Source organism: Carassius gibelio, chromosome A16 (genome assembly GCF_023724105.1).
Source record: "Carassius gibelio isolate Cgi1373 ecotype wild population from Czech Republic chromosome A16, carGib1.2-hapl.c, whole genome shotgun sequence".
NCBI lineage: Eukaryota > Metazoa > Chordata > Actinopteri > Cypriniformes > Cyprinidae > Carassius > Carassius gibelio.
Genome location: NC_068386.1, coordinates 4,708,791 through 4,723,622, shown reverse-complemented (window position 1 = coordinate 4,723,622; position 14,832 = coordinate 4,708,791). Strand labels below are relative to the sequence as shown.

The following is a 14,832-nucleotide window of genomic DNA, read 5'->3' as shown; positions in this document are numbered from 1 at the left end:
CCGTCAGACTCAATGTGCTGCACTTAAGACTGAATTAACACATGAATACAATAAAATCTACTCCATGGAAAGAGGGTTAATGAACTCCATAACTCAGAAGTCCTGGAAAAATTGTATATCAATCCTTTGGGACAGCATTCAACGCCGTTTCAGATAATGTTTTGCTAAATGTGGACTCGCTTCTTTTTACCTGTCTGGCATCTGTGCATTTGTGTGTGAGTTTAAGGGGGCAGAAATTAAACACTAGAAGTAAAAAATGGTTAGATTATCTCCTGAAACATTTTGTGCAAAATTGTAAAACTGTGTGGCACTGCCCCCTAATGGTTAAATATTAAGAAACAGATGTCAACCTCTGCATCTGGAACACAGGAAAAAAGTGCAGCAGTCTCAAACTTGAAGTAATAATAATAATAATAATAATAATAATAATAATAATAATAATAATATACATTTTGTTTTGTATATAGCTCGACTATGTGGTGAGGCAACTTCCTTCGGTTTCAGTCACAGATTTGCACGGTGTTGTCGTGTTAAATTGCATAAAAACTCCACTAGATGTGACTTGCAAGTCTTACTAGCGATGTTCTAACCAAATTATCCCTCTTTCTTAGCTGTTCTCAGACTGTTAATTTAAGCTCAAATGACTGTCCTCCTCGCTCCTCCTCAACCCTCTCCGTTCTCTCTGTGGTGCTCTTGAGTGGAGGTGGAGACAGAGGCCTCATTGATGTGACAGCTATAGAATGAGAGCTGACTCATCACTTTAAATAACACACCCACCTCTCACCAGTAGACACTCAGCACGCTCCTCTTAAGGGAGTATTCCTGCTTTTTTCAATTTAACATCCACCAGCTCCATCTGTGGCCATACATTTAAATCAGTTCTGAAGAAACATGTGAAAGCACTTTAGTACTCGTAGCAATAAGTTGAAGCACTAAAACTACTAACTGGAAATAAATATAAAGTAAAATTTAACTAAAACTAAACCTAAATGGTAAAAAAAAAAGAAATGAAAATTACTAAAAATGAAACAAAAAATAAAAAGGACTCAAAATATCAAAATAAAACCTAAGCCAAAATATTAAAATAGCATATACTGTAAATAATACTAAAATAACTCTGACCCGCAGCCCTTGAATTAGTGCTGTTGCTCATTTCAAATGCAAAGCGGCCAATAACTACATAAGGATTTAAAAATACAACAGCAAAAAAAAAAACAAAAAAAAAAACAGAGAAAATAATTAAATGAAATGCATAATATGACCCATTTTTCAACTAGCACTAAATCGCTGCTCTGTCTAAAGTGTGAGTGTGTGTGTATATGGATGGACACACTGGCCTCCCGCTGTCAGCGATGCACAGAAGAGGAAAGTCCTGTTACATAACACAGATCTGAATCTCTGCATGGGGCATAATTACTCCACAATTACAGCCGCCAGTGTGGCAGTCTGGGCTGGTCAGGGGAGCTGGCAGCGCCCGCGCTCTCCTGTCTGCCATCACCACCACAACACATCAGCTTCCACAACCTTCAGCCTGAGCTTAAAGGAAAAATCCTGGGTTACCTAAATTGTGCAGTGGTCCACTTCATCTGAACTGTAGCAGGAAAACTGACCAGAGTGTTTAAAAGCAGAAATGTACAGCTTGATAAAGCATTTAGATTAATTTTTAAGTAAAAAGTAAAGTCGGAAGAAGAGCAATGGCTATGTTCAGTACATCATCCTAGCATACTTTTGACACAGGTGGAATTCAAAATACATGACATATAGGCAAGTACATTTTATCAAATTTTTATAAGCGTAAAAACACAGTTTTTAATAATTTAAAATAATTAAAAATAAAAATAATGCCCTGGGTGACATTTCATGTCTATTCTTTTGTTTGGTTTGAGGTCATTAAGATTTATATATATATTTTTTAAAGAAATTAATACTTTTATTCAGCAAAGACAAAATAAAAATAAATAATAAAAAAAGACTAAAGACTTTTGCGTTGTTACAAAATATTTACATTTTACACAAAGTTCTTTTGAACTTTATAATCACCCAAAAAATCCTGAAAAAAGTACAACAGCTTCCAGAAAAACTATTAAGCAGCACAACTGTTTTCAACATTGATAATAATATCAAATGCAAATGTTTCTGAAGGATCATGTGACACTGAAGACAGGAGCAATGGTGCTGAAAAGCACTGGATGGAGAGAGGGGAGCGGGAGCGGCAAAGGACAGTGTGTGACAGGTGGAAGGACAGCAGGAGGCCAGTTCATTTTTATGAATGTGGAAATCTGTTTGTGCATGTGTCGCAACAGGTGCAGAATCAACACGACCTCCATGAACCATCTGAGAGACCACAGAGTGCCACTGAATAAACACACATGCTTGATTCAAATGCAGTACACAAGATGCATTAATAGCCAGAGTATATGTGTGAGTGTGAGAACAGGCTCACTTCCAGAATCTATTACGTCATCTAGCTGCCTACTGCCTATAATGCATAGCATCCTCGTAAGTCAATGATTTTGCATGTTTTACAAAAAACTACAAAAAAACAAGCAAACAAACAAACAAAAAACTCCATTAGCCACACAGCTAAGGCTGAATTTAAAAGAATTTGGTTTTAGTAAGTTGCTATCGAGTTAAAATTTCCAATCAGAGTGAACTATTTGATGTCTGTCAGCATCATTAATAATGTATTTAATGAAATCCAATGCTTGCTTCTTAATTATTTTTACAGTTCCAAAATTATTTGTGCTGCAATTGGCCTTAAAAAAAAACTGATCAAAAGGCGGCAGCATAATTAAGTTGTCTACCTTTTGAAACCTCTAAATGCTCCCTTCCTAGGGTTTCGGAACACAGCCTCAATGTGGCATAACTGCACGCTAGAATGAAGGCTGTTCTTGAGCCAAAAGCAAACTAAATTTACAGCTCGTCTTCAGACTGCGATGCCTGAAATAGCAGCCGAGTTCAAGGCGGCCCGTCAGAGGCAGACACCTGTTCATTAGGACCATTCAGCAGGATGGCAGGAGAAGTGCCTCCCTTGAACACTTATTTCCCTTCAAAAGAGGATTAGCGCTGGGGGAGCTCTCGATTCCAGCTGTCATCGGTTCCACCGTGGCATCTGGATCAAAAAGCAATCTCATTTGAGCTCGGAGCACCGTGATTGGTCACGGCAGACCCCGGTTAACCTTTGAGTGACAGCTTTAAATCCCTCCCCACATTTAGCGCGACCACCCCATGCATCCAGCTTTCAGAAACTCACGTTCACTTTGCTGATCCATAAGCAGATGCTATGACTTGAACCTAAACACAAACAATCAATATGATGAGTGTGTAAATGCCAAATGGAAATGGAGATTACGGCAACAAATAAAACATTTGTGGGTCAGTGTTTTTATTTGTCCACTCTGCTTATTACTAGAATCATTAGTTAAATTTAAATGGACTCCAAAACCTAAAGAAAGAGTCTTTTTTCCTTCAGACAAAAATAAATAGGAGGCATACCTCAAAGCATCTAGGTTTTATTAAAAATAATCAATACAAAAAGAATTAGTCTAAATTTTCAACATGCTGTGCAGATAGTCAGGAGTAGAGCTCTGCACTGAAGATTTTCTCTGATTCGTAATGTGGCTCCCACTGAATTTCTGACCATTACCTCCTGTTCCAGCAATGTGTGTTTTGCTACCGAAATTTTTGTGGCCGCTCGTGCAAACATTCTTTTATTGTTTATAATTTTTGCGCTTTCAGTATGCGGGTATTGAAATCGCTTTTGAATGTATGCTCACTGTTCACTTTTGATTTCACGTTCACACACACGCAGTGTAAAGGAGCACATTTAATCTTACAAAATCAAATATGTGTCAGTGACTTCAGGATCTGCTGAGCAGCAAATACTCCAGCATGGTCTGCAGCCATCTATCCTACTATCAACCTGGTCAGTCAAGCTCATGTTGGATGCAGGGTTGCAAAGTCCATGTTTTTTCACGGAATCGGGCTACTTTTAAACTGATCCCCTGGGTGTTTTTTCCCTGTGGGTAAACAAATATGTATAGCATACTTTTCTTTGGTGAGGGAATACTTACAAAAATACCTTTTAATCCATTTAAACAGCATTAATTGTTTTTTTTTTTCTTACTTTTTTAACGGTTAAATGGTTAATATGAGCATCCCTACTATAAAGTGTTACCTATTTTTCAGTATTCTTTGATGTACAGAAAGTTAAAAGGAACAGCATTTATTTGAAACAACACATCTTTACCTTGTACACAATGTGAAATGTAATATGTGATAAACTAAGTGGCACTCCACTAAAACACTTAGAGAACATTCATACAACCACTAAAGATCATCTGGAAACAAACTGAAAATCAGTCATTCTGAGAAGAATAGCTTTTATTTATAAGTATGATTTATTGTATGCCACTTGGCTTGATATTTTATCTAATGCAATAACATTCAGACATTTTTAAGCAGTGATATAAACAGCAAGCATGCATATAAACTGAAATGTAAGAACCATCCTTTCAGCTCTACTGGGTCTCTCACTCAGTCACACACAGAGTAACACACACACACACAGTTGTGCTGTTGTCACGCCTGTGGGTTGGGGGAGGGTGCGGGAGCATCTCTCAAGACTAAGTTACAATAATAGCCTACATGACTAACAATAGAGCGGTAATAGATACCTCCAGCATTGTTGGAGAGTGCAATTTCCTGTCCCTGTCCAGAACAAGTCACCAGTAAGTTAAACGCTGTCAGTGTGCTTAACACGTGTTAATGTGGCCACACACACACACACACACACACACAGTAACAGCTGTGCCAAAAAGTCATTAGTGTGGTCACCAAATCCGATCGGACTGGGTCAGACATTGGACACCTATCATTTCCAAATAAATTATATCCAAAGAAGCCTTCATCCTACATAAGCAGTCGACTGCCACGGTGTCATGCAGCAACAAATACTCAGTCTATTAAAGGAACAGATCACCTGAAAAGGAAATTTTTCATCATTTACTCACCTTCAAGTTATTCCAGATCTGACTTTATTTTTTCTGTGGAACATAAAAGAAGCCATTTTTAAAGAATGTAGGTGACCAATGTCATAGTGTTTTTTGTCCATAGTCAATGGTAGCAAAAACCATTTTAGAACCAACATTCTTCAAAATATCTTCTTTTGTCTTCTACAGAACAAAGAAAACCATACAGGTTTGGAATAACATGAGGGTGAATAAATGACTGAATTATTTTTTTTTGGGGGGGGGGATATGGGGGGGGTAAACCATCCCTTTAAAGATTCACACATCAGCTCCCAGGGCTGCTGTCCAGGGTGCTGAATCTGATCTTACAAAGTCACAGACCAGCACAATCTAATCTCAGACGGACCGCCCATTGACTGCTCACTGACCGTCTGATACATAATGTACAATAAAGCAGCAAGAGCTGCTGAAATAACCAGTTACAAACTGATAGGCCAGCTTTACAAGTTACTAAAACAGGATGCAAGGTTTACACATAAAAAAAATAATAATAATTAAGTTTACAGGTTACCAGGATACTACAATAAACCACATTTGTGGAAAAATTATATACTAAGTTCTTTGAGGTTCATGGGATTATGAGAGGTACCATAAAGTGCCTCACCAAAGATGAATTTATTTAATCTACAATATAGTAAAAAAGTAGTAAGTACACTTTAAAATAACTTTTTTGTTAAAATGCATTTTATTCCTGTGATACAAAGCTGATTTGCAGCATCATTACTCCAGTCTTCAGTGTCACATGATCAAGAAACATTTCTTATTATTATCAACGTTGAAAACTGTTCTGCTGCTATATAATTTAGTAGAAACTTCTTTGATAAATAGAAAGTTGAATAGAAAATGAATAGAAAAACAATGTACCGACACCAACGTTTTGAAGGGCAGTGTTTCAGTCTGAATCATTTCTTACTAGTTATGGACAAACAAATTCTGATCGCACATTATTGCAAACATCTTGTGTTTCAGCACAAGTAGAAGTAAGGAACAAGTCCATGGACTGAATAAAAATAAAAAATAAAAATAAAAAATTACCAGTCCGTAAAAAAACAAAAAACAAACATCAGATGACAAGAGACATAATAATAGGTTTCGGACAAATACTGATGACATTTCTGCAAAAAAAAAGAAGAAGAAAAAAAAAAAAGAGACTTCATTGCCACATTTTACACATTGGTCAATGAGAGTAATGTCGTCTACTTCATATAGACACGTTCCTAAAAAGCATGACACAAAACTAACACGTTAGACTGACTTTATGCTGACAGTTTAAAGCCTGACTGCATGAAACTAAGCCCAGCCCACCGTGGCAGACCACTGCACACTGAATAAATCCATATAGATCAGTGGAGTTCTGCTGATTACATTAGAGATTTTCACTATTGGCTGTGGGCTGCACAAGAACAATAGTATCCCTTTGATTCGCATTCCTTTCTATCCTTTCTAAATGATTAACAATGACCTAACTTCTGTCAAAATGACAATATGCATCAATTTTCATGGTTAGTTCTAATTTCTCTCTCTCTCTCTCTCTCTCTATATATATATAGGCGAGTAAACTAAAGTTTACTAGCCAATGGCGATTCTGTTGCCAAGGCATGGACTCTAAAAAGGCAAACCATGATGTTTAAAGTATCAACCAAGTGTGGTTGGCATCTGCTCATCAATCAGTCATTCCATGGTATCATGGGAGGTGAATGTTGCCCAGTGCACTGTGATCTGACTCTAAGTTTTTATACTACCCAACCAGACTCAATGAATAACGTGAGGCTCTTCAGGATTTGCATGCAATCAGTTTCAGATGAACCAGTGCCACGTCGCACTCTCACATTTCTCTACTCACTTTGACTGGGCAGCACACACAAGACCCATATCACTCCATTGCATCACTATCCTTCTCTTAACATATCCTTTAGTGACGCAGGAAAGAAAAACACGTCATTTTATTTTGGAAATCTGATTTGTTTCCAACTGAAGCAGGATATTCAGGGATATTTGATTTTATCTACCAGACACTGACTGCATCATGTGGGCATTACATACTATGGAAAATGTGACATCACTTGAAAATGTTTGTTATTTCAGAGATGGAGCACGTTTTTCAATTTTGCCAAAGGATTATGAAGATCATGTAGAATAATTTCCAGCGATGAACTGATCACAACAGCACTATAAACATGCATGAAGAAAGAAATAATAGACCATTTTTATTGGTGGGATCTGCTTAAATCTATACAAATTAAATCAAATATGTGACTTAATGTAAACTCGCAATTGCTAGATTCCATAGTAAGCACTATGGAGTTTTATCTATATGCAAAACAAACTGAGAAACATCAAGGCATACTGCATTTGTGGCAGAACATTTCTAAATGCTGCAAACTGATCAGTTTGTGCTGGGTCAGTCTTATGCAATAGCGGCGGCGCCACTATACGGCAGCAGTGTTGGGTGACGTACTGCTCAGTGTACTACACTCACGCTGGGCGCTTCCTCTGCACAGGAAACTGGCTGGGTTCAGATTTACTCATACACTGCGTATCACAGCATGTTGGTTTGAGTTCAGTTATTCAGTTGTAGTCAACAAAATTGTCTTTGATCTTGAGCATTCAAAATAACAGGTTAAATTACTTCTGGCTCATTCACCTCATGAAGCTGAGAAGTCAGGTCAGGAGCACTGCATTGTGGCTATTTTCAATGGATCATTTAAGTAGCACAGTACTCTTACCATTTCTGCCAAAAAAATAATTATTTCATTTTGTCGCTAAGGCAAAATTTCTATTTCCATTTTTTTAAGATTTTTTTTTATTTCACCTTCAATTGACTGATAGTGTCTATACATCAGCAGCAACACAGAAGACAATTCAAAAACTGAATTCAATAGAGTTACGTGTTGATAAGCTAATGATGCAATTAATAAAGGTCCAACAACACAGCTTTCACCTTGTCTGCCATTTTGGATGGATACTTTCATCTCACCAGAGTCTGAAACAAAACATCAAATGAATGAAAAATAGTAAAATAAAACACGTGATGACGTGCAATAAAAGTGTGGGCAACAGGAGAGAAGGTGCGGTTACAATAGAAAAGATATAAACAAGATATAAACTGAGAGAAAGAAATGAGAGAATAGGTAATGCTAGGTGACAGGAACATGAGCGAGTCATGAATAGGAAGGCAAGTCGAAACGAGAGGCGGACAAAGCTAATGCGGACAAACAGAGAAGTCCTTCTCAGCCATAATATTGCTCACTCCATACACAAAGGCCTTTCGTTAACTTAATCATACTGCATTCTAAGACATGCAATCCTAAAATGCATTTCAACAAGCTCCGTGAAAAAAAAAAAAAAAAAAAAAAAATGGTGGACCAGTCTAGAAAAAATTACATTTTAAATCCACATATAAATAATTACTGAAAATCATTGGAAATGTGTATGTAATAATCTATTTTATACTAATTATTTTAAAATAAGTATTTCTTTATGTGAGCAGCATGATTTTTATGATGGATTATTGCAGGAGCTCCCAAACCCACTTTTCTTTAAAAATGGAGGCAAAATATAAGATGCAAGATATTTACTTAAAGTTCCCCCTGAGATTTTAAGTTAATATTTTAATAAATTAACATTAACATCTTCACATGCCTCTGATGACGATTAATGGTCACATAACATAAAATTGTAAATTAAATTTTTATTAATAATTCCCAAACATTTAAAGGTTATAAGAATTCAAATTCTCAAGCTTTTATTTTGTCAGAAAACCAGAGACGTGCCATAAACTTCTTACCACAAAAAAGTCAGAAAATCTGCACTTCACTCTGAAACATGAATACTTATTTAAATCGCAGCCCTTCATATTATAATAGCACTAAGCTATATCGCAATAGTTGTTTTATTTCAATTAACTATGCAGCCCAAATTACATATAAAAATTGTGCATTCGGTTTTATTAATTATTAGCTTTTCATAAACTTACTAACCCCCTGCAATTCCTTCCCAAACCCCCATTTGGGAAATCCTGCACTTCTGTATATGTAGAGCGTTTCAAATCAGTCACATCTAAGATTCCACTTTAGAATACTGTCTCGGAAGGCTGCAACCTACTGTAGGCAGATCAACCTCTGGTTGACCAACATTCGGTGCTTTTACAAACCATTCCATTAAAAGATAAGTTCATTCCAGAATTCAAATTTCCTGGTAATTTACTCACCCCATGTCATTCAAGATGTTTGTGTCTTTCATTTTTCGGTCAAAAAGAAATAAAAGGTTCTCACCCTTCCCTACCTTTTTGATTCACAGAACACAGATGAAGAACTAAGCCTTGCTAACTAGCTAGAACCCCTTGAAGCTGCATTGAAACTGCAATTTGGACCTTCAACTCGTTGTTTAAGGAGAAAAATCCTGGAATGTTTTCCTCAAAAACCTTAATTTCTTTTTGACTGAAAAAAGAAAGACATGAACATCTTGGATGACGGGGGGGGGGGGGGGGGGGGTGGTAATTTATCAGGAAATTTTCTTTCAGGAGTGAACTAATTCTTTAACATCCCATATGTCCTGCTCATTAGAAGATGCTAATGAGCAGGACAGAGACAGTTGGTGTGTGTTCTGTGGCGTGGATCGAGCCTCGCTGTGGTCTGTCCCCATGAGGGCAACCACGATGAGTGTGTGGGGGAGGGGGATCTCACTCAGCTCTTTACATTGTAGTGGGGGATGCCATGTGTGTATGAGTGAGTCTACTATTCAGGCCACAGTGTTCCTCACCTCCTCTGTATCTACTGAAAGGTTTGAGAAAGGATTCCTGTGATTACTGATGGAAAACAGTTTTAGTCTCAGACACCTTGGTTAGTTCCGATGTTTGGTGCGGATGATCTGGTAATATGAGGCGTTTACAGATCGAATCTTGCACTTCCCAATCTGCTCTCAAACAAATCAGGGCCTCCCCCTTTCATATCAAACATGTTTGATATTTAGGATTTTAAACCAGGACGATCAAGGCTATGATTACATAAGAACTGGATAGAAGAGATAGAGGATACTGCTTGTGGAAGTTTTGAAATAACACAAGTGTTTGAGTGTCTGTGTAATATGTCAACAATGTACCACATCCGTAAGGACAAAGAGAAGCGTCGGGGTGAAATCGCCTCAGTTTTGAACATACCGAGTGAGTGTAGAACGCTGCTAACATATGTAAAAATGAGTTGCTGAAATGTCAATGATGATCTGCTGAGTCAGATCACATGAGGCACTACCTCGGGCATGATAATCTTATATCTTGTAGTGTCTGATTCACCATGATTATCAAATCTTGTAGTGCATGTACGTTTAGGATTGGGGGGAAGAAAATCAGCGATGATTCTCCTTGTGTGTGCTGCAACAAGATGTCATAATCAGTGAGACTAGTTAACAAATGATAAAACAAGTATGAAACATGCAAACAAACAAATCAGCATTAAATGAAGCCATACCGGTTTAGTCAAGTACAAGTCTTGTTAGGCCTTAGTGATACCAGAGGGAGAAGTGCAAGCTCTTGAACAATAGCACAGCAAATCAGCAACAACTGCTTTCCTCAATGCAATCTCTCTCAGTCAAATCTCCGAAACACCCTGTCTCTCATTCTTTCTGTTTCTTTCATACTTTATATCACCTCCCCTGGCACACTCTCACTTTCAGCTACTAAAACTCTCCCTCACTCTCTGTCTCTCTTGCTGGATATGTTTCAATTTCTTTGTTGCTCTTCCAGTGAGATGACAGGAAGTTGGCAAACCTTTCTACAGAGGGCTTCTTCGTCTCTTCATTCTCCCAGGATTTCCTGAGTTGGCTCACAGCCACTGTTGTGTATGTGTGTGTGTGTGTGTGTGTGCACGTGCATGTATATTTACGTGTACGACTCTTTAAAAACATCCTGGAACATCCTGTGGCTTGGCTACCATGGATACAGAGATTTATGGTGCAAAAAACCACAGCTAATTAGTGACCAGTCGACCAGTTATCTTGCTTGTTCTCCATTGCCACCTGGACTAGACAAAGTCTGAGCCAGAGCAACTCAGGAGAAGTCCATAAACACTAATAAGCAAATGCCAAATACATAATAACATACTGTAACTCAAAACATCATTCCCAGTCCAAGAAGAACATTTACAGAGACTAAGCTACAAAGACGCTCATTCAGAACATCCTCAACATCAGAAAGATGCACTGATTAACAAAATTATGATCAGCTGTTTGGATTCTCATTCTGACAGCACCCATTCACTGCAGAGGATCCATTGGTGAGCAACTGATGCAAGTTATCATACATAGAAGTCTTAAAGGCACAGTTTAATTCAAAAGGAGGTAATACAATCTCCACAGAGTCTTAAATATACAATAGTGAAAGTAGCCTTTTCAACTTCAAAACAGGAAAATTATACACATAAAACCTTGATTAACCTGAGGGACTTTAGTAGAAAAAAATAACGCAAATTATGATATGACACACAAATGAAGGCATGGCCTTGTGGACCAGTGATGAGAATGTGATCAGGCTGTGTGTCACATGACTCAGGTAGCAGCTCTGCACATTCACTGTTCAGTATAAGTAACAGTCAAAGGCCAACAAGCCACCGTGTTGTTGTGTAACTCTACACCAGCCATTTGCACACTACTCTAGAAAAGATCAAAGGGCTTCTGACAGCGTCACTGATGCTAACCAACGATCATCCCTCCCTTACGTGACATCAGCACTTGAGTGGCTAACATCATCTCTCTCGAAACTATGAATGGTGTATGTGTGTTAATAGGGAGGAATCAAGTGACTCACCTAACACACACAAGCAGTGAGGTGGCAGTTGGCTTTATATCTGTGACTCATGTTTACTTCACTTATTGCACCGAATCGACTATTTCCATGCTGCAGTATTAATATTTACTTAATGATAGAAGCACGTCTATACACCCTCACAAAAAATCCATGAGCTAAAGACATTGCACAGCAAATACTTCCCTGTTTGAATCCTGGAGAGTCTGTGCATTCATTTATTGCACAAAGTTACCAAACCAATGACTAGGGGATATCAGATAAGCCATAATTTACCTTAGAAAATTACTATGTTTTAAGAGTCATTGCAAATAGAAGGAAACATTTTCAATAAGCCTGGAATCACCAACATAAAACTGATCAACTAAATATTTATTGCACACAAAAGGGCTGCTTAAATTATACTACTACTAATAAACAATTCAGGTCTTTAGGATAAAGCTCATAAGTAATGCTCAACGCTGTAAATAAATAACTGGAGCATTGGAATTATTTTAAAAGAATATACTATTTAAGTATTTACTTTGAAATAGAACATTTTACAAATAGCTACAAAGAAATGGAATGAAACATTCCATTTTGGAGTGAAAATAATTTCTACACTAATCTTTTTTTTCAGTTTTTTTATTTGATATATCCCTAATAAAGAATCTTAGTTTGCATACAAAATACATACCTTCTGCTTGGTTGTATATAGCAGGGTTTTTAAGCCTATGGCCCTCAGGGGGTCACAAAAGGGTGATAGTGAACATTTTGGAAAAAAATACTGTTGACTGATTGTAAATCATGGGATTAATCATGATTCTTTTATACTAATGTCAAGCCTTCGTACAATATTCGTTAAATGTACACACCTAACATTACTTTGAAGGTAGGAAAAGATATGCTGTCAACGCTGTGATACTTTCCAAATAATATTTTGATCACCACTTTTGGCTTTAATACAGCGACAACACAAAAGCAATGTTGTTTTTAATAATACTATTTTTCATAAAGTATAAATGTACCATTATACTTTCAAATATACATTGTCTTTACAATTTAAGTGACAGAGACCTTCACAAGGTCGTAATAATAATATCTAGGGGTCCCTGGCATCAAATAGTTTGAAACACCTACAAAATGGAACTATTTCCTCTATTTCTGTAGATTAGACAGTTGTGTTAAACATCCACAAATGTGCCCAAGAACATATTTCATACAAAATCCAACCACTAAAAGCCTATGACTGCATTCGTCTTAAATTCATTTGCATTTATACTGAAAATAAAGTGAAATTCTTCATATTTCCCAACTGAGAATAATCATTCATTCAGTGGGTTTGTAAGTCAGCGGACAGCGCCATGGTGCTGAAATGTCTGGCGCCGCAGAGACAATGCTCAGGTCAAAACAACATTAGATATTCACATCGATTAAACTGGAACAGCGTGCTATTGTACTATGAACTGTCCTTATGGAGTGTGCACTAGTAAAGGCGATAACGGCGCAAAATACAATCACAAAGCCAATAGAATAAAGCGGAAGTCTGATGTCCATATGACTAATAAACACAAATGTGATTCTCACCAATAGACACACTGAGAATCACCACTAAACCTCTGACACTCGGGCTCTCTCTGTCAAACCAAACGAACAGAGACCATTCACACCAGCCTTCAACCAATAGCTCGAGATGTATTTTTACATACATATGATCCGTAATTCTCTTACTTCAACATGGTCTGCTCCTTCTCCTCCTCTTTCTTCTGCCTGTCCATGACACCGAGGATGATCTTCCTCTCCTCCTCGGTGAGGTGGCTCAGGTCCGGCATCTCCGGCAGGACAGGCCCGCTGCGGGGCACGGCTGGAGCTGACATCTTTACACGCCGATGCTAAAGAAGATCAATAACCAGACTTAATCCATGATGAATGCAAGGTCTATTTGATCAATCTTCGGTGGGTTTTGGTAGGAATCAGGAATCAAAGCATCATGACCCACAGCAGTATCTCTGATGAACGTTATGATGTTTTAAAACACTAACAGAGGTGGTTAAGTTATAATACTACTATTGAAATGATAAGCTCTTTTAGATTTTAGATCAATTACATCAATCATTCTTTGAGCAATAGAAGAAGGGACACAGCTGGTCCTTTAAAGGCAATGGCTATTGAAATTATCGTATTCCTGTTTAAAAATCTCCTCTTCCTCAACACAAAGGGAATAAAAATAATGCAGCGATGCATTGTCAATAAAATAAGCAGATCTCAGTTGTTATTCCAGATCTCAGTGATGATGTGAAATCGCCTCTTGCCTTTTATTTGGCCATCATCCTGTTCAATCCTTCCTAACCCATCGCTGTCATCGTCCTGGACAAGTTATTTTGCATCTCATAATAAATGTTTGCTTCCCTTTTGAGTCCCTCTGCACAGGTGCCTCGCTTTTCTCCAGGTTTGGAAATCCTTGAAGATATCTTAAATACACAAAAATGGATGCAGCGACATAGAATCCCAATTGGTATTGTGGGAGGAGCAAAGCTGCCCGGCCGGGAGGCGAATTTACCAATCGCACTATGGCGAAGGCGTACCTTTTAATATTCATGAGGTACCGTTTGCTCTCGGAAGGAAACTATATGGAATGATATAAAACCATTTGACGTCAACACGGCCTACTTAATATTCAAGAGAACTGCATTCGACATTGGAACAGAATAACTAGGCGTCAGCATTACCTAATTAATATTTAAGAACTAAATCTTATTCACTGGCAGGAAATATGTAGCCTACTAGAGAGTAAAATAAATTGCAATTCAGTGCTCTTTTATTTCAAAATAAAGTATATTTTTCTAAAAGTATGGTTTGACTTTTTCATAAATGAGAGAAATTTATTTTGCAAAATAGTCTTAAAAGGCATTTAACTTAAATGCATAAGTACAGTCCACAACAATTATAAAACTGGCCAATTTGATGGAAATCTGTGATTCAGGAACCAAGCTAGCACCATTGGTGGTCAGCATGACCCAATGAATA

At 37.6% G+C, this 14,832-nt stretch overlaps 1 protein-coding gene across 12 annotated transcripts in view; it reads right to left on the bottom strand.

Annotated features, from left to right (window-relative positions):
* The window catches only part of LOC128030996 (regulating synaptic membrane exocytosis protein 2-like), a 139,674-nt gene extending 125,347 nt beyond the window's left edge, over positions 1-14,327 (bottom strand). For 7 of the 12 annotated variants that reach the window (XM_052619153.1, XM_052619155.1, XM_052619147.1 and 4 more), the window contains exon 1: positions 13,537-13,716. In XM_052619153.1, the coding sequence (XP_052475113.1) occupies positions 13,537-13,682 (146 nt within the window). In that variant the 5' untranslated portion in view covers positions 13,683-13,716. Of the gene's footprint in view, positions 1-13,536 lie in introns of all 12 variants that reach the window. The other 5 variants (XM_052619145.1, XM_052619149.1, XM_052619150.1 and 2 more) reach the window with 3 other exon arrangements.
* Between the last annotated feature and the right edge of the window lie 505 nt (positions 14,328-14,832).